This window comes from Alligator sinensis, unplaced genomic scaffold (genome assembly GCF_000455745.1).
Source record: "Alligator sinensis unplaced genomic scaffold, ASM45574v1 scaffold1199_1, whole genome shotgun sequence".
Classification (NCBI taxonomy): domain Eukaryota; kingdom Metazoa; phylum Chordata; order Crocodylia; family Alligatoridae; genus Alligator; species Alligator sinensis.
This window is the reverse complement of record NW_005842813.1, coordinates 586,816-608,291: the sequence shown is the minus strand read 5'-3', so window position 1 is coordinate 608,291 and position 21,476 is coordinate 586,816. Positions and strand designations below refer to the sequence as shown.

The 21,476-nt window shown below is 41.4% G+C and overlaps 1 protein-coding gene across 6 annotated transcripts in view; it reads right to left on the bottom strand.

Moving 5' to 3' along the window:
• Positions 1–21,476, bottom strand: part of LOC102382677 (serum response factor-binding protein 1-like) — a 134,514-nt gene that overhangs the window by 77,044 nt on the left and 35,994 nt on the right. For all 6 annotated transcript variants that reach the window (XM_025191407.1, XM_014525501.2, XM_025191410.1 and 3 more), the window contains exon 2: positions 4,723–4,811. In XM_025191407.1, the coding sequence (XP_025047192.1) occupies positions 4,723–4,811 (89 nt within the window). The remainder of the gene's footprint in view (positions 1–4,722; positions 4,812–21,476) is intronic.

The following is a 21,476-nucleotide window of genomic DNA, read 5'->3' as shown; positions in this document are numbered from 1 at the left end:
AATGATCATATGATCATTGCTATTCTCACATTCACTTTGTTGCACATAAAAATTCAACATGAACAACTCTGACACAAACACATAAGAAATTCTCAGCTGTCAGAAGACATGAAATACACAGAGAAGTTTTAAGATCTGGCTGCAACATTTTGGTAAGGTTTTAATTTTTTTTTCTACATCAGAAGATTCTGTAGCATCTTCTCTGTGCATTGCTGACTTAAAAGCAGCATCTGGTGAAAGCTAAGATGGGCAAGTTAGATAACAGCTCAGTCAAACCATAGAACAGTTGATGGGCTGAACCACTAACTTGCAGTAAACTGAGTGAAATTTGTTTAAAGCAGACCATAATTAAGTTATAAGTTCTCTTATACAGGAAATAATACAATCTTAAGTGGAGGAGAATTCAAGAATATCTCCAAAATAACTTGTTGTGATAGAGCTGAAAATTAAATACCAAACTTTCACATTGTCTTCCTCTGCAAAATGTACAATAAAATTATTTCATTCCAATATTTTAAAACCTGAGGCTAAAAACCAATGAAAAAGGGGAGGGGGGGGGTTAATCTTCCTTCCCTCCCCTCTCCCACCGCCACGGGACCCCAGCCAGGGTCTTCCTGACAGCAGCTCCGGGGTTTTCCGGCCAGCAGCTCAGCAGCCCCTGCCAGGCTTGACCCCGCCGCTCGACTGGCGAGTGGGGAAAAGCCTGGCAGAGGCTGCTGCGCCCCTGCCAAGTAGATCCTGGCTAGGGGCCTGTACTGGTGTGAGGGGGGAGGGAGAGAGGATTAAATTCCCCTCCCTCCCCAACCTTCAACTCAGGGGCCTGGCATGTCCCCCCCCCCCCCCCCCCCCCGTCTCTGTCCCCACTATTCAAGTAGCGAGCATGGGGGAAAAGCCTGGTAGGGCTGCTGCATCCCTGCCAGGGAAACCCCAGCTGGGGTCCTGTACTGGTGGGAGAGCAGAGGGAGGGGGGATTAAATCCCCCTCCATTCCTCCTCCTTTGCCTCAGGAGTCAGTCCAGGGTCTGGCTATATCCCCCGTCCCCGAGTGGGAAAAAGCTTGGCAGGGGCTGCAGTCCCAAGCAGGGTTTCTCACTCACACCCCCACACCTTCTCAGCCAGCCAGAGCAGTGATAGTGCTCTGGCTGGGGAGCAGAGGGGTGGGGCCAACCCTGCTCCAGTGGAGCAGGCAGACAGCCCAGCCCAGCCCAGCCCAGCCCAGCCCAGCCCAGCGCTGCAAAGCATCTCGAGATGCTGAGAGACTACAAAGTAAGTTAAACCAGGAAGGGGTCTGGGACAGAAGTTCCTTAAACCGGTTTGACCTAAATCAGTTAAATCTGATACTACATTCAACCAGGTCCATCTTAAACCAATTTTGGCCACTTTGAAACCGGTTTATGTGCACTGAATTTCTGTACTGTTACAGGTGTAAACTGGTTTCTGATCACTTAAACCAGTTTGTATGTAACTTCTGTTCCTAGTCAATGTGAAAAAGGAACAGGAAGTGCACCAGGAGGCCAGACAGACTAAATAGTCAGCTCTACACTGAGTTGAAACTCAAAAGGAATCCTATGAAAAGTGGAAACTGGGCCATAATACTAGGGAAGAGTATAAGAGTATCACATGAGCATGCAGGGATTTTTTTTTTTTTTTTTTTAATCAGAAGGTCAAAGAATGGTTTCAGATGTAACAAGGATTCTAACAAGTACATGAGAAGTGAGAAGACAACTGAGTAATGGATGATATGGAGAAAGCTGAAGTATTTAACGATTTTTTTACTTTAGACTTTACAAATAAGATGACAAGTGCAGTTGACAGCAAGGTCAGAAGAGATAAGCAGCTCAGAGTACTAAAAGAACAGGTTAGACATTACTTAAGAGAAACTAGATGATGTAAAGAGAACTAAGCTTAATAGGACGCACCCTGAAGTACTGAATGAACTAGCTGAGATAACTTCAGAACTATTGGCTATTCTCTTTGAAAAGCTTATGGAGCTGGGATAGAACAACTGCATGCACAAGAGAAACTGAGCAACGATTGGCTTTTCTGCAGTACGGTAGCAAAGAAATTAGGGGTTACAGTGAATCATTAGCTGAATATGAGTCAATAGCATGCTCATTCCAAAAAAAGCCAATAGTATACCATGCTATAATAATAGCAGCATCACTTCCAAATCAAGGGAAGAGATTCTTCTGCTCCTATCTGGCAGTGAGGCCTCACCTGGAGTGCTGTCTAGTTTTGAGTACCACAGATCAAGAAGGATGTGGACAGATTGGCGTGACAAACAATCAGAGGCTATGATTTATGAACGTGATTTATGAGCATGTAATAGAGCCCCTACCCCATTAGTTAAAGAGATAGGAAGCCAGTGATCAGCTGGCTGGTTCCAGCCTCCTGGACAAACTGATACTGGCAGAAGGCCCTTTAATAACACGGTTGCCCACCCCAGGTGCGGCCAGTGATCGACAGTCCTGGGGCAGAAGTAGTGGGTCAGCTGACCCAGGGAGGGGCATATAAAGCCCAGGGCCTGAGGCAAGGGACGGGGTCTGGCCTTGCAGGCTGCAAGAAACAGACTTCCAGGGGGGAAAAGGGGCCTGACTGGCTGAGGAAGGACTCCAAACTGCAGGGAAGCTATAAGGAAGCCTCTGTATCACCAGGCAGCAGAAGATAAGTATTTTGGGGCCTTGTGTTATACCTCACTGACACAATAAGGTGTTGACCCAGGACTAGGGAACCTTTTGTTTGAGAGCAGATGCTCATATCTTTTTGTTTGTGTTTAAATACCAGAGGAGTGGGTTGTGGCTGTAGGTGCAGAGGAGGCCACAAAGAAGGGTGCCAAGAGCACTCCCAGAGCCCCTGAGGGGTAAGACCAAGGCCAAGGGGCCCAGAGCCCACAAAGAACTGAGCTGAGACCCAGGAGCCTAGGGTCCTGGGACAGTGGACCTCAGGTGGAGGGACCCAACTACAGTTGGCCAAGGCCAGGGAGGCTTTGGTCCAGACAAGGAGCTGAGACCTGAAACAATGCGCCCCCCACTTCCCCAGTGGAGCCTCCTTGCCCAATTATAACAGCAAAGCATGGCAGGTGAGACAACAGGCCGGGATCCTGAGCAGGCATGCAAGGCAGGTTCAGGCAACTGTTAAGGGGTGACTTTGCTCCCCCAGCACTGGACCCACGACAGAGGGAAAAACCCTGAAAGATTTATTATTTCGACTGAAGGAGAAAACTGAGGCAAGATTTCATAATCATCTTCAAAATACCTGGAGGGAGGTTACAAAGAGAATGGAGACTAATTATGCACAGTGTGAAAAAAAACCCTCCCTTTTGTTAGTTTTGTTAAAGTGTGAAACTCACTGCCACAAGATGTTACGGAAGCTGACAATTTAGTTAGATTCAAAAAAGGATTGGACAAATTCTTGGAGGAAAGCTTCAGTAGTAGGTATTGAGCAGGGGTGTTAGGTCTATAGCATCTGAATGAGAACTTCTTGGACCTTAAATTTTGGAGGCTCCAAGTGGAATTCGTACAGTGGAGTGGTCATACCCTGTTCACTCTCCCTTTCGGCATCCAGTGTCTGCCACTGTATGACCTAGGACACTGGGCAAGATGGACCTGTCGTCTGACCCAGTAAACGGCAATTTCTATGTTGTACTTATGAGACAGACTATTTTCTGTGGCAGCACAGGGCAGAATAAGGAACAATGCTCTTATATTCCAACAAGGAAAATTTAATTTAGATATTAGGAAGAACTTTATCATTATGGGTGGTTAAGCACTGAAATAGACTATCGAGAGAGGTCGCGAAATCTCCATCCTTGGACATTTTGCAGAGCCAGTTAAACAGACACTTGACTGTAATGATCTTGTCCAAGCAGGAGGTTGAACTAGATTCTCTCTTGAGGTCCTGTCAACTAAACTATGCTCTGATTCAGCAGTCTTTAAAAATCTATCCCTTAGCATTCTAGACAAGATTAATTACAAGATAAATCCCTCAGAGTCCAAATACAGGCAAGCCCCACTTAGTGCTCTTAATTGGTTTCTGAAAAACAGTGTTAAGCGGAATAGTGTTAAGTAAAACCAATTTTTTTTGACGAACCAAGATGGCAAAACTGGCAATAAATTGCACAAGGCTGCATGTCACCAAATGCTATAACAAAATTTGCTGAGTGCTAACTGGAATTGGGTATCAATGTAAAATGAGCGTTATAGTGAAATAGCACTAAGCAGAACAGGGTTAAGCGGGGTTGCCTGTTTAATACATATTTACACTTACTGAAAGTCACTCTGCTACAAAGTTGTAAGACACTGTGCTAAGAAAAGCAGCTTCAACTTACTTTAAACAATACAGTGATCTAAAAATCCAAGGTGTGATTTTCAAAAGTGTTTAAGTGAGTTCAAGACCAGGACTTGGGCTCCTAAATAACTAACCAATTTGAAAAATCCTATCCTAAGTCTCCCTTTAGATTCGCACTATTTTAGACTATACTAAATCAAGTTAAATATTTACATAATTAATAAATAAAACTTGTTATATCTTACTTTATAGTTTGCATGTATTCATAAAGCCTAATGCAAGTCCAGACCCATTCTAATCAGTACTTAATCACAACTTATAATCATTTTAAACAGTTAGTGTGTTTACTTTTAGAGAGAATCGTTTTTGCCTATTTTTATGTAGGTCAATTAAATTAATTTCAAACACATCAAGTAATATTTAATATTAAACTAACTTTTTTAACTTCAGCTTTCCAATGTGTCTTGTTAGCCGGCGAATGGTTAGGACTCTGGCCCTCTTCACTTCTTTTCTCAGCTTCACCACCTATTCAAAAGAGTAACAGTATATTAGAAAGTTACTAAAAACTAATCAATATCCTGTTATGTCTTTGCCTTTAAAAAACAGGTTGAATGAGGAGAAATGTCCTGGAAAACAGTTCACGCCCTTTCTTAAAAAAAAAAGAAAAAAGCAAGCATGTGTACACGTGTGTACAAAAACACACACACCAGCTGAGCTGAATTTAGGTCCTTGTTAAAATCAGGACTGCTCCATAAACATCAGAGAAGGAACAAACAGAACAGTCTAAAAAGTGTCTGAAGTCTGAACTGAAACAAGACATGAAATAAGCCATGCTATTCCCTACCAGCCACATTTTAATATTATTTTTAGACACAGGTTGGGATAAAGTTTTGAAATGGTTCATTTTTCCTCATTCATTTCATTGTTAAAGTTTTACTGAAACTACACTTGTGCCACTTCAAGGCAATTTATTTTATAATAATTTAAAATGTTCTTATAAAGACCCTAAAGGCCACTAATTATTCAATTGCAGCTATATTAATATGTCAGATGTTCTCCTAAATTCTAAAAGAGCTAATTCAAATAGACAAATCAAACACTGCTACATTTCTCACTGACACTAAATTCAACACCCCCTTCCTGAATTATACTTGCAAATTTTCAATTTAAAGAATTACTAAATATAAGAAGTTTTATTCAAGCACATTTTGGTCATGCTTCTTGCAAATAAAAAAGCTTTTAAAGATAAATTCAGCAAGTTATATAGGATTTCTCCTCATGAAACTTTGTCATGGGTAATGCTATTGCAAGTTAGTTTCTTTGTTGTGATACCAGGAATTAAAAGGTAGGTGATGACGGTAATGGCATCTCATTACTAATTAACTTAATTCTTGAAAAAATTCTCGTTACTTTGTCCATAAATGTTATTGTATTTTAATTGTTAAAGATAGAATTTTAAATACTTGCATACTCCCCATGTGTATCCATGTGCTAAATTACATTTATTGCATCCTGCTGACTGCCAGAAACTACTAAAGGCAGCAACGTGATGGAGGAAAAACATTTCCTTCTTCACTACCCTAGCTGAAAAATTTCTCTTTCAAAATTACATTGGCACCGGGATCAGCTGGGTAGATACAGCCTTTAATGAGAAGCTGTTGTCTTACAAATGTGTGGTTTGAAATGAGACTTTTATGTAATTTGAAAGTTGCAATGTATTGAAGAGATGACAAATGTAGGTGTATAGCAAAAAACAAAAATTTTGACTCGTGTATGAGATCTAATTGCTAGCCAAAAAAGGACGGATATTTGACCAGGCTAAAAGGTAACTGGTCAAGTGACCAGTCAAATAAATATTAAAAATCAATCATCATTCAGCAAGTTGATTCATCAAAACAACAACGACATAAAGTATAGTTTACAACAGGTTAGATAGCTTGCTCAAGTATAAATAAACAAGGTACTTAACTGAGTTACTGAGTTACTTACAGTTACAAAAAGAAAAGAAATTAAATTAAAAACAGAAATACACACATACCAAGGGGAAAAAGGGTCATTTTAAATACAGCTACACTACGAATGCAACAAGTCAATACTAAGAATGTTGCTTTCTGCTATATCTTCCAACATCAGCTTCAAATATTTTATCTACAGGTTTGTCATCCTCAACTTATCTTCCTTTCATCAAAATACCAAATCAACTCCTCATCTGCCACTTTCTTCTCTAATCTTAAATTATGAAACAGTAATAAGCATGCTTGAAGAGGAGGTTTTCGGTCTACTCTCTGGTTTTAAACAAATCATTCAGCCTATCAGCCAACTTCATTTTGCACATTCAGGACAAGAAGAGTTATAAGTTCTGCCCTTATAGGTAGAGTGCAAAGAGAGCACAATCTTTCCAATCACAATGAAAGAGCAAGCCTTGATTGTATCACTGGGATTGCATTCTACGTTGCTTTCCAGTTGAACAGGCTGTTTCTCACTTCATAATTTGCTGCTTCCAGCAGAAGTTTGTTTTTTCATATAGTTTAAAGTTGCTAACACTTATTTTATGGTCATAAGCGAAATCAAAATCACCACCATGAAGATCGTAGTCTTGAAAGTGAGGACTGATTTTGTGACTGTTTTCCCCTTTCTTTTTTTCTCTTCAGCCTTTTTAAGTCAACTTTGTTTAATATTGGTAGAAATGGCTCTTAATGGTAGGCAACTCAGGCATTAGACAAACATGTAACATTTTCCATATTCTGAGTGGGCTGAGCAATGGATTCAATCAGTAAAATGAATCTGGGTTTGCATCCTGAAGACCTCCTCAAGAAAGCCTGTGCCAACTACACATGTGGATAACAGCAGCTGCTCCTTTTTCAACAGCAGCTTACTGGAATAGCTCCTTGTACGTTTTAAGATAGGATGCTTATGAAGTACAATGCTTACTCAATGGGTGTCTACATGTTCATTAATGTGCAGTGGTTATTGCACATTTAATTCAGTACTTGTATAATCAAGTACTAAATAAATGCACAGCAACCAGAGTTACTGCACAGTAGCTCAGCCAAATGCCTTTTTAGTAATGCTACTGTGCAGTAGCCTAATAATTCTGTGCAGTAGTATATTAGCACTGTTTGTGCTGTGCTGTGCTACTGCACAGTATTATCAGACTACTTTGCAGTTAGCGTCTCATGTAGATGTGCCCAATGTGGATGTAGCGTTAAGTAATGAAGAAATATAGTTGTTGGTACCCATTTTTAAAAAACCTGACACTGCCTTCCACTTTTAACATATGAGAAAGTTGTCAGATTTTCAACTAAGCAAAACAGTGCCACCCACACTGCTCTCAAAGTCAAAGGTCCAGGCCTCTGAAATGTTTTTGTAGGCATACCTTTTCCTGGCTTAATCCAGAACAGAATGCATTACTGCCGAATAATCTAATCAAGTTGAAATACTTATAAAACATGCTAGTTTACTTCTGAGTAATCTTAGTAAACAGCAGTAATCAATATACCAGTTAAGCCTGTGCCTAAGGTCACATCTACTGCAGAAAATGTGTCCAAAGTCTGTGCACATCTGGCTCTTGATGCTGCATATTCTCACTCCAGAGTTGAATCGCTTAAATTATTTGCAGATTTGTGAACCAATTATGGAAAATGCATTTGTCAGGAGATAAGAGTTACAAAAAACCCCCTTCAAGACAAAGATATTATTGGGTCATTGTAATAATAGGAAAACAGTCATGTAAATCAGGTAAAAAGGTACAACATGCCTCTTTACACCTAAAACTGGAGAAGTAATACTATATTCACAGCGCCATACAAAAATAATAGGGCTGGAAGGAGGCTCAAGAAGTCCTGAAAAGAGCAGGCTAAACTCAAGCCAGGATCATCCCAGACAAATATTTGTATCACCATAATTACCTGTCTAAACACTGATGTAAGAGTGGGAGACTGAGTCCAACAGCATCCATAGCTTTGTTACAAAATTATGAGTTTCCAACAAATGACTGCAAATAGTAAGCAAGCGGGCAATAAACTCATGCTACAAAAAATGGTGACATCCTTCAAAATAGGGGGCACTGGAAAAGTAGGAATCCATATTTGATATAGTCTAGTAAAAATACTTTAAAAGTAAACATAAGCTAACTAGAAATATTTATATTGAATTAAGTGATACCGAATTTCCAACACAGGGCTCTCCAATTGGCACTTGCAGGCTGCATGCGACCACGAGGGGCTAAGCTGCAGCCTTCAAGCTCCTGTCTGGCCGTCATAGCTGCTCCTCCTATTGTTCTGTCTGTAACAGCAGCTGGAGTTTCTAGGATCTCCTCCTTCTTCTGGCCTTTGCTACTTGTCCTTGGCAGCAGGGCAGTTCAGCATCCCATGGCCCAGGGAGCTGAGAGTGAACCTGGGGCAGCAGCACAGGTGCACAGTGCAGACGGGGGGAACCATTCAGCCCCCAGCCACTTATAAAGTTGGACTACTTCATTCTAACTTACACAACTTTTTAATATATAGTCAAAATTAGGGGAAAAAATACTGTACCTCTTAAACTTTAAGGTCAAGTATTTCAGTTTTTCTTTTACTGACTGTAAACATATTGAATTCACTCTATTGTTGTTTTATTTGTAAGATGTTATCCCTCATTTCCACTTTTAATTTTGTATTACCTATTAGAACATAGAATTTAAGCCTGGCATTCCAGATGCCACTGGCCCTTAAACAAGTTACCGCAAAGGAAAAATGCTTGTAACCTTGAGACCAACAGGTCATGAATTTGTCTGGGCAGGCAACAAGGGCTTTACTATTCTCTAACATTTTCATGTTGGCAAACACCCTTCTTCCCACAACTGGGATAACAGGAAGCCTGCTTTAAAAAACCTGTTACAGACATATACTCCTTCAAAATAAGCACTGAAGACAAACAAACAAAACTACCCTTATAATACCTTATAGTTTCTTAGGATGTCCTCTCTTTGTCACTAAAAAGGAAAAAAATGAGGGCTTTGTGCAATTAAAGAATTATAGAGAGTAGGAAATTATTTATTTGGAATTAATCAAGTTGCACATTTAGTTCTGTTTTGACAACTGCAGTTCTTATGGTTGAATACACATTAGAAAACATATTACACAAAAATCATGTAGAATTCAAGATAAAAAAATGAGTATTTCATAGCAAACTTTAAAAGCTATTTTTAACACTAAAGAAAAAATCCACAAGCCACAATAAAAAGTCCAAGTTTACTCTTTGAATGAAACATACAATAATTTAAAAAGGTACATCAAATCATCATGTACCCAAACATAATGTATATTTAGCTTCCTCTCCCAAAAGTTTTGCAATCTATTTTTCTAGGAATATTAATGCAAATGCAGCATATTTTCAGGGACCAAATGAGCCAAAAGTCAGCCTTTCCTGGTGCCAGCCAATGAAAGCTCTGCAGATGGATTATAGCAGTACTACAGGAATGAGGGGAGCTTTCCACTTCTGGCAGACACAGAATGTCAAACTATGACTGCTTCTTTCCCAAGGGATGATAATATGCCAGCTGGACTCATGGAAGTCTGTCAAGTTATTCCCATGAAAGTGGTCAGCACTTTGGGACAGGAACCAACATTTTGTTCGGTCTGTACTGAGCCTATAGCAAAAGACAGGATCTTAGGACACCTGTGCATTATTAAATAAACAACGACAACAATACTCAATTAATTTTAATACCCAAATGAGAGGGGAGATTTTTCCTTGACTGACTGCTCAGTTGTGCAAGGTTTTTTTTGTTCATTTGTTAGTTGGATTAAAAAGGTGAGTTTAGCTTGGCTATATAGTGCTGTTATACAGGGCTATCTAGCCCATGGACTTTTCCCTGTAATGGAAGCCAGGTTCTTTGGGTTCCCACACCCTCCTTCAGCCCCTATTTCCTGCCAGTTTTCTGGGGGCAGGGTAGGGCACTGCAGGTGGGTAGCACATATGGCCTGGAGGGGAGGAGGGTGCTGTATATGCATTTGGGGGTATCTGAGCAAGAGATGGTGATGCAGGAGATGGACAGGGGAGGTGGAGAGAGGAGGTGGGGAGAGAAGGCATGTTGGGCTGCCCTCATGGCGAGTGGTCCCCAGGTCTGTGGCCCACACAGTGGCCCTCAGTTGCCTGGAAATTGAGCAGCCTTCAACCCTTTGATATAGATGAGAGGTGTCAAACTTAGAGCTGTTTCATCCAGCCTGTTTCACTTGGGTTCCTAGAGGGGGCAGAAATTCAGGGGCCACAGAAATCCAGGGCCTGGAGCCCTGATGGGCATGCATGTTGGCAGCAGAGGGGAGGGAGAAGGGAAAGAAATCAATAGCTGCATTAACCCGCACACCACTGTTTTCCCTGCTATTACCACCACCATCACCAAGTCTAGATCTGGCCTGGGAGGTCCTTTGCAGTCTGGATCTGGCCTGGGCGCACAGGTAAGTTTCAAACCCCTGTTACAGACTGTCAGGCAAAAAAAGGAAAATAGAAAACCTTTGCACAAATGAAGTGGCTGGGGGATAAGCCAGGTCCACAAGCACATCAGAGCTCCCTAGACTTAGTATTTTCTGAGACTTGGTAACAGGGGTGTTCCCTTACCCTGGGATAAATGCATCAGAAGACAGATTAATTATACCTCAAAAGCAAACCTCAGCATCAAATTATCTTCTCTATCAATAATGGAACATTTTTGACTTCCTGGAAGTTCAGAGACCATGCAACTACAAATGGAAAGAAAAAGAATTCTAGAAGTCTAGATCAATGAAAAGGAATCTGGGCTCTCATGAAATTGTTCTGCGTACACTGCAGAATGGGACTTACGCAGACAACTGCGAGGTTCACAATATGTCAAGTGAGAGCTGATCACAGATGTTAAAAAATCCAGAATAAACTCTGTCTGTCTAATATTTGAGAAACCTTGAGAAATTGTGGAATGAAAACTGGCTTTCAAAAAGCTAAACAGCACTGTAGTAAACACCAACATAATGAAAAAATAGCAATGTATTTGAAGTCATCCTTAGAAATCCTACCAGAAATAATGTGAGATTCCGTGCATCTTGGAAGGTTCATTCATGAACATATTTATTTATATTTCTGCAACACTGATGAGCCCTTTTGCCATTTGGTGCTTAGGACCCTAATGTCATACATGCCATATAAAAAGATGTAAAAGATCACTTCCACTCCTAATACCTTATAATCCAAAGACAGGGCAAGAGACAATGAACAGATACAGATGGGAAAGAACATAAAAACAATATCAGGCAATACTGGTCAACATGAGTAGTGGTCTCAGCACATCAAGATTCGCCACTTAAACTTTCTGTAAGGCATCATAGGTAACAGGAATACAGCACAAGAACTTGCACCCAAGGGTGTGTGGGGTGTACACTATAGTAGCTTTATGTACCTATTTTGCCTTCCAGCCATTAAATTGAACCCTAGCATAACCAAACAGGTCCTGAGGGGCCTGCCTAAATTAGAGCAGCCTCCTAGATATTCCAGAGTTGAAAGTACTACCCAGGATCTCTACAGTACTGTATGCTGGGGCCCATCCCATGGCACAGAGCTTGCAAGGGTGGCCTTGGAATGCAGCTTTATCACTTTCTTCAGTAACTGTATTGCAAGAATCCTTCCTCAGCCAGATTTTAGGTCCTATTATACTGCTCTAGACCTCCATCCACAGCACAAAGGGATTAAAGCAGGTATGAGGGACTCACCCATTTGTACTGACAACAGAAACTAAACATCTGCTTATATGAGATGATTAATAAAACTTGTTCACAGCTCCAATGTTGGGAATGGAAATAAACACAGGAATTAGATATCTGTGTTTTGTATTCAAATATAAGTTTCATGAACACATGCAAGAAAGTCAGATTTATATACAGATTTTCTGTACATTAAAACATTAAATAATTACACATCCTGCACTTCTGCAATATGTTCCAGCAGAATATGCCAAAATACTTTACAACAAATCATTTAAATTGAATACTGCACTGATGTGGATAAAAATGTCCCACTTTAGAGCTGGAAAAACACTAAGATATGGAGGTTGGAAGTCTCTCTGCAAATCTATGGACTATACATATAAAAAAAATCCATGTTGCCTCCTTTCCAGTTTTGTCCATACATGATTAGCCCATATTTCCTTTCTACACTGGTAGGGGAGAGACTGGTATAATTAGAGAATTAACAATTCCCTTTAAAATTAAAAAAATACCTCTATGTTTAAGATGCATCTGCCATAATGGATAACTTTAAAATATGCTTTAGTTATTAAACACAACTATCTCCTTACAGTAATGATAAAACAAAACTGGCTCTATGGTTATAGTTGCAGCCTGGGAAAATATTACTATTATTTTTCTGTTTTGTAATAAAACTATTGGAAAATGGAACTCAAACAGCATAGTGAAGTGTATGATGTGTTCATGTTTCCTCCCAATGCTAGGAATACTTTCCCAGCATTTTGTAGTTTGAAGACACTGCTGATGCCCAAGCTGTGGGAAAATGTACTGGACAGTCCAATGAAGCTTTGGGCCACTTAGGAAATTAAAACTTGTGTTTCTTCAAAGAAGGTTGCTGTTTCATTTTTAGTTTTGATACTGCTGTTCAAAACTCAGATATGTAACTCACTCTCAACTGATCTATTTTCTCTAAAATGTTCAATGGACCAAACTAAAATGTGCCTGCATTTACTCTGTTTATGAAATATCATGAGTTAGCTATATTTTCTTGCTTTGTATTCAACAGAAAGTGCTCAAATGCTTCTCTAGCAGTTGGCCATTTCACTGTTCAGATTCAGTAACAGGAAGAAGCACACCATGAAACAGGATGGCTATGGAAGCAATCACACAGCCTGCTTGAAATCAGACAACACTACAATGCCTTAATGACTTAGTACATAATAAGCTTGGGTACCTTAAACACACAAGACTTTCTCCTCTGCTATGTAACCCATATTCCACTCAAATACAAGTTCCATAACGTTACTACATCTCTCGTGCACTGGCTAAAGAGTGCAGAACAGGAGATTATTGGGACAAGGTTCTTCTATCAACTTTATGTGCCAACCCAATTTCAACATTTGGTGCTTATTTAAGTTTTTAAAAAGCCATGAAGATTCTGTAACTTCCAAGAAATTCCAAATCTTAAACTAGAAATGAACGATTAAAGAACTCTGCCACTTTTTTCATGTACTCTGTCACATCTCAATTTGTCTCTAAAATTTGCAGATAAGCAACTGAATACATCATACATTTGAATGTTTTATTTTTTTCTTTCACTTCTTATTGCACAAGTTATGTTTTACTATGTCGAATATCTCAGGGCTTTAATCGTTTAAGATCCTGTAAGGATCTTTAAGATTGCCTGACTTCTATCCCGGGGAAGATCTTAGAAAAGTTTATTAAAGAGGCCATCCTTAATGGACTGGCCGACGTCAACATCTTAAGGGATAGCCAGCATGGGTTTGTTGCGGGTAGGTCTTGCTTGACCAATCTCATTTCCTTCTATGACCAGGTGACCTATCACCTGGACAAGGGAGAAGAGATCGATGTCATATATCTTGACTTCAAAAAAGCCTTTGATTTGGTGTCCCATGATCGCCTCTTGGAGAAACTGGCCAATTGTCGCCTTGGGTCCTCCATGATCCACTGGCTGGAAAATTGGCTCCGGGGTCAGACCCAGAGGGTAGTAATTGATGGAAGTCACTCATCGTGGTGTCCTGTGACCAGTGGGGTCCCCCAAGGCTCTGTCCTTGGACCTATACTGTTCAACATCTTCATTAATGATGTGGACACTGGAGTCAGAAGCAGACTGGCCAAGTTCGCCGATGACACCAAACTTTGGGGCAAAGCATCCACACCAGAAGGCAGGCGGGTGATCCAGGCTGACCTGGACAGGCTCAGCAAGTGGGCGGACGAGAATCTGATGGTGTTCAACGTCGATAAATGCAAGGTTCTCCACCTTGGGAAAAAAAACCCGCAGCATCCTTATAGGCTCGGCAGTGCTATGTTGGCTAGCACTATGGAAGAAAGAGACTTGGGGGTCATCATTGACCACAAGATGAACATGAGCCTGCAATGCGATGCGGCGGCTAGTAAAGCAACCAAAACGCTGGCTTGCATCCATAGATGCTTCTCAAGCAAATCCCGGGACGTCATTCTCCCCCGTACTCAGCCTTAGTGAGGCCGCAGCTGGAGTACTGTGTCCAGTTTTGGGCTCCACAATTCAAAAAGGATGTGGAGAAGCTTGAGAGAGTCCAGAGAAGAGCCACACGCATGATCAGAGGTCAGGGAAACAGACCCTACCATGACAGGCTGAGAGCCCTGGGGCTCTTTAGCCTGAAAAAGCGCAGGCTCAGGGGTGATCTGATGGCCACCTACAAGTTTATCAGGGGTGACCACCAGCATCTGGGGGAACGTTTGTTCACCAGAGCGCCCCAAGGGATGACGAGGTCGAATGGTCACAAACTACTTCAAGATCGTTTCAGGCTGGACATAAGGAAGAATTTCTTTACTGTCCGAGCCCCCAAGGTCTGGAACAGCCTGCCACCGGAGGTGGTTCAAGCGCCTTCATTGAACACCTTCAAGATGAAACTGGATGCTTATCTTGCTGGGATCCTATGACCCCAGCTGACTTCCTGCCCGTTGGGCGGGGGGCTGGACTCGATGATCTTCCGAGGTCCCTTCCAGCCCTGATGTCTATGAAATCTATGAAACGTTAAACATACTCATTATCACAAGTTAAAACCTATGAAAATGGGTTGCAGGGACTTATTTAGACATGTGTTCCAGGGTGCATAATCTGTAGACCATTTTTTCCCATATTCCCCATATTCCTCCATATTGCCTCTAAAGTAAAAGAAAGGTTACTGGACTTTAAGTGGGTTCCAACGATCACAATATTTACCAGATACTTTTCTCTTGGTTAAATGCGACTGAAGCCAAAGATGTGTCCCATCTGTGAGGCTAACTACTACATCTTTCAATTTAACAGTACAAACAGATTTTGCTATACATTAATATGAAAACAATATGGAAAACAAGCCAATAGGAAAACATATTACTGCATGCAGCTTATAAGTCCCCACCCTCCTTTCTATATATTTTAGAAGTGCTTGCACAATTAAACAAAGCTAGCAAGTGTCACCAGGTAGGCTTTGCAACTATTTTGAAAAGGAATTTGAAGAGTTACTAGATGAACGGGACAAAAAAAAGCTCTATTATTGTCTCCCATACGTTTAACTAATACTAGGAATAATGAATCTCCATTCATGCACCAATAACATCCGAGGCCTAGATCCAGACACAGAAGTACCTTATGTGCATGCATAAAATTCATATGCATAGAATAGTCACTGCTGAAGAGATCCTCTTTTCCTACTCTCCTATTAGGAGCAGATGTATAAACACAAATCTCCAAGATTATGTATGTGGTGGCAAAGTTCTCAAAAGCATATTACATTAGAATAAAATGTTATAGTTGGCTGCTTGTGGGGTTTGTTTTGACACCTGTACAGGGAGCCAATCTCCAGACAGAGCTAACATGCAGCCAATTCAAAAAAATAATCTAGGAAAGTGTGACTAAAGAGTTGTAGATGTATCGAGACGTACCCATCTCTATTTGAGTTAGAGTAACTGTTTTATTTCAAAATACTTCTGCAAATCTGGTGAACTAAGCACAAAAATAAGCACCACTCTCATTTTATTCCCAAGACTGGCTTGATGTTCTAAAATAATGAAATATGAAAAGTGTCACAACCCAGTGATTTTGGTGCCTCGGCACGATGGAATTTTCCCGCCACATGAGAGCCTCTTGCACAGCAAAAGGTTTTGGTGCAACAGAAAAACCTCGGTGCAAGAGAGTTCCCGCCATTTGAATGCAAATTTGTGTTCCGCTATTGGCCAGTTCTAAATTATTCCTACGTGGCGGCTAGTAATTGGCTTGCTAGCCGTTTAAAATTTCGTGCGACTTCCGCCCAAGTCGGAGAACTTTGAGCACGCTGCAGAGTGCCTCTAAAGAGATCTGACTTGCGGCTGAGCTGATCGATAGACTGATCACCTATCGATTCTTCTCCCCGTCACCGAGCGCAAACCCCGACGTACCCTTTCCCTGCCGGCTTAATTTGTTGACGGATTAGCTGGCCTGAGCCTTGCCAGCTGGAGCAACTCACATAGTTGTTCAAGCGACCGGACCACCTGCGTCGCGGCTACAAGCGGCGTAAGTAAAGTTTTTGCAACCAATAAGCTGTGCCTGCCTCTCCATTCACCAACCCGCCCAAACGAACGAGTGATATTTGAATCATCTCGAGTCGGCTCTGGCCGTCCGAGACAAAAAGATCTGGACAAGTTTTCAAAAAGAACTCTGAAAGATTCTTCTTGTTACTGTGTACAAAATTCCTCTTCACATAAGGACACTGTATATCTTTTCATTCTTTCATGGCACTGCTTTACATAATAAGTGTTAATACTTTAAAATCAAAATGTCTGGCATCCTGAAAGGCCCCAAAAATGGGAACTTTACATTCTGCAGGGGGAAGAAGGAGAGACCTGCAGGTGCAAGGTCCAACAGTGCAAGATACTGGATTTAAAATTAATAAATTATTGTTTTAGATCATTTGTGAAGATGCTTTTAAACATGCAGTGTTACTGTGTTTCTTCCCTGTGACCCTTGCTCAGTTAAACTCATGTCAACAAATATGAAATACATTAAAAGTATATTCTGATGTCATTAATCCACAAATAGCAATTCTAAGTATGAAATGTCATGGTGAGACTTCTAGCCACTCTATTTATTATTTCAAACTCCCTCCAATACTGGGGAGGGGAGCCGGAGGCGGGGGCGCAGAGGGGGAATTAAAACAGAAGGCTCAGGGCCCCTCTCTACACATTACATTTATGCCACAATTAATATGTCAAATTGTTCTGGCAGTGTCAATGTGATGTTGTCGCCATGATGGTCCAAGAATTAACAGAAATGAAAGGATTTTATGGGGGTGATATCTTTTAGTGGATCAACTGCATGGCTGGAATAAATTCAGAAAGGCTTTCAAATGTAAGACATTTTATCACCTGACCCGATGAAGAATGTCTTTAATTTGAAAGCATGTCTAAATGTATTCCAAACATACAGTTGGTCCAACAAAAAATATCCCCCCCGCCACTAAATCCTTGTCTCTTATATTATATTGCAGCATAAGTGGCAATGGTTTTATATGTGCACCCAATTTAAGGTGGCATAAAATGGCAAATCAACCATAAAAACATTCCACACAATGTAGACCATTTTTATGGCTGGTTTATGTAGTGCCTTAAGCTGAACGTGTGGCATGTTTGGGGCTGCCCCAGAACAGCTGATTGTTTGTCCTGGCCCCAGAACTGCACTGGAGTCTTGAACCGGCCCCGCATGGACCTAGCCCCAGGGCAGACAACTGGCTGATCGTTGGCCCTGGCCCTCAGACTACACCAGTTCACACTGGCCTACGGGAACCCAGCTTCCAACTTGCTGGTGTAGGGGGAGCTTGGGATCATGATCCCAGACCCTCCAGTACTGACAACTAGAAATGAGATAATTCCCGATTCCAAAATTACATCTCCTGCCATGCATGTGTGGCAAGGCTGGAAGTGTGATTTTTGGGATAGGGGCTTAGATCCTATGGCACCCTTAAATGAATATGTACCAGGGGCCTAAGCATATTTCATTTCTAACCCATTTTAGTTACTTAGAAGTCAGCTTTCAATCAGAAAACAACCATAGCAACATAGTAATTTGTATTTTAATTTTTGGCACTATTTGACAACAGACAGTATTCAAATTCAACACACCTGCAGCTACACATTTGATAGCCAGAAGTAACAAGAGGTCATAATCTAATGAGTGACTAGCCCAAGTAAGTTTTAGAATGTCACTAAAAATATTTTGTCTCTATTTTTCTCTGGAACTTCAGACTGAAAGATATAATAATTTTTAAATTCTTAGAAAAGATTACTAGGTGCCAATTTCCATCCTTTTTTGTTTCAGTTTGATAGATCACAGTACATACTGTGTGAGCAGGTCAAGATTAGACAGATATCTGGAAACACATAACATCATTTAAAAATATAAATCTGAGACCACAGCATATCATTCATAACAGATTTATATGAAGAGAGTGAGACAAAAAACACAAGGTGCATCTGCATGGAAGGCTAGGTTCAGTTACAACATTCGCTCATGTTTATCAGTAAAGTGATGATATGGCTGCCTATTAAAAACAATCAATTCAGACATTTTTTAATCTGTAGGAGGCATTCTTCAGGAAGGTAGAAAGAATATCTAAGACATCTAAGGAACTGATACTAATGGGGGATTTCAAAACACCCTTAATATTGGTTTTACGGTAAAAATGGCAAAACATAAGATGCCCAGCAAGTTCTTAAAATGTCTAGATCTCAAAAAATTGAGGAAACTGGGGACTATTTATCTTTGATCTGATGCTGACCAATAAGGATGAACTATTTGTAAACCTGAGGATGGCTGAAAAGTTCATGATATAATAAAAATTATGATTCTAAGGCAAGAAAGGCAAGCCCCCCCCCACATCAAGAAACACTGAATTTAAAAGGCAGATTTCAACCAATCCATACAAACAACATGTCAGGTCACATGGTGGGAAAATTAAAAAAAAAAAAAAAAAGCCAACAAATTTAAACAAGAGGATAGGCTGGCAGTTGCTCAATGACAAAATACTAGAGGGTCACATCTAGCTATTACAGTTTAGAGGGAAGATAAGAAGCACTGCAAGGGTGCACACAGGAATACTGTGAGCCCAAAGCTCAAATATATCATCATGGAACAGGGATTATAACATTTAATTATACATTATTTGAGACAATATATTCATGTAACCTTTTCAGAAGTTTTATAAATAGGTCACAACAGGCCATGGACTACATTAGGGGCCCAATCTTACGGGGTTCTCAGAGGCTCCTCTATAGATTAGTAAAGATTAAAGAAAACCACTGTACCCAATAGGACTCAGTGCTCAGTCTAGAAGATCCCACTAAGCATCTCTGTGATGCTTAGCTCCAGTTCTCAACTCTGTCTTTGTCTCTCCAGAGATCGTAGACAGAAAAGGTTCTTTGGGTAGATGTGATATCTTTTATTAGACCATCTAAATAGTTGGAAAAATTATTCCTTGCAAGCTTTCAGACACAAACACCCTTCTTCAGGCATAGGGAGAGTTTGTTGTCTCCAGAGATAACATCCTTGTTAACAGCAGTACATGCATATGAGAGATAGCAGACCTGATTACCAGGGATCCGTTTTCCATGGAAAAACAATGAAAAACACAGATTTTCCTATTTACCAGACAAAACCGCAGATTTCCCATTTAAGCTGAGAAAACTGTGGATTTTGTAGCTTTGCAAAGAGCTCTCTTCAGGCTGGCAGAATTCCAGCCTGCAGGGGGCTGGGAGAGAGCAGGAGGAGGGCAGTCAGGCAAGGGATGCCATGTATATGCACATGGTTGCCAGGCAGCCTAGAGAGCAGCTCCTGCAGGTAAGTTGCAACGGCTGGGGTGGGGTGGGGGGTGGAAAATGAGGCTCCCATAGTGAGGGAATTGGGCATGGCTGGGGCTGCTGCCCAGCCAAGCAGTACATGGGGCTTGAGGGCTGAAGCCACAATGTAGGGCCCCAGCAGGGAGTGGGATGGGGTCACTGGTGGTTTGTCTGGGGAGGGGAGGGCGGGAAGGAGCTGGCTACCTGCCACTGTACACACTCCCAGGGGGATGAAAGGACCCGTGCCTCTCAGATCCGTGTGCAGGGCAGGGTAGACTGCCCACTGTGGGCTCAGGTTCCTGCCCTGCTACTGTCACCCGGGGGTGTAACCCAGCAGTGCAGGGAACAGCAGGGCTGTACTGGGATCTCCTTGCCACTGTGAGCCCTGCGCTGCCCTGCATGCATGGCAGCAGTGGGAGCAATGATGCGTGATTGTGTCCCTCACCGCTGCCACGCGCACAGGGGACACCTTGCCAGGTCAGTGCAGAACTCACAGAGGCAAGGAAATCGCCACACAGGCCTGCCGTGCCCTGCAGAGCCGAGTCACACTCGTTGACCTGTGGAGGGCCTGGGGTAGGGCATCAGGGCAGGAGCCCAAGCCCACAGTCCACCCCAACCCTGCATACAGATCTGGGGAATATGGGTCCCCCCTGCCCCCTGGGAGTGCACACAGTGGTAGGGAGCCAGCCCCACCTCCCCATCCAAGCCCTCAGCAGGCAGGCAGCAGGGGGGTGGATCCGTGCTCTGCTCCACTGCAGCAGCCATTGCCTCCTGCTGGGAGCAGGGACTATGGACCCAGATCCCTGGCCATGTAGCCATGGCAGCTAAGGGGGAGCAGGGGCCTTTCATTTTAATCATAGATTGTGGGGGGGTTAATCAGAGAATTTATTATTTTAATCAGAAAATCTGCTATTTTTCTTTATCAGGGAATTTGCTACTTTTTTGTGTTTTTCTTTAAGCAGTGCAAGAAATGTTGGTATCACTGGCAACACTTTTTGCAAAACCAAGGATGACAAGTTTCCCAGGCAGGTTTTTCTAAATACAATGTGCAATTTTGTTTTTATACTGATTTAAAGCTTAAACTGTACAAGCATCCCAATATTAGCTTGTGTTGGCCTACTGAAGTCAAAGGGGCTGCACACGTCTCTTAAGAAAAGAGCTTTGTACAGTATTGTACTGCAGTTCACAATATGAACCGAGGGATAAGTACATCAAACCTTAAAGTTTATATTGTATCTACGCAATGTTTAACAGGAAATCTAAACACTAGACCCTTTACCTGAACTTTCCTCCCAGAATTTTTATCAACTTTTTTTTGGAGAAAAGTTTTCTGTGTTTTTTCCCTTTGTATTTGTTCAAAAAGGACTCATTTTTTTGTTGGTAATATTGAAATTACGACTGGGCTGAATCCAAAATATTTTCTCATGCAAGTTCTCAAGATTATGCCATTTGTTAGTTATAAAAATGGCTCCAACACACACAACTGAAGAACTCTATATTCCTTTTAATGAGGCCACTTGCTTATATAATACAGTTATATACTTCCTAAGTATTTCTGTTTAAACTTTACTTGAAAATTTGAACACCTTTTCAAGGTCAGACTAATATTTTTTTCTTTAATTTAAAGGCAATTTGTAACATTTTTGTC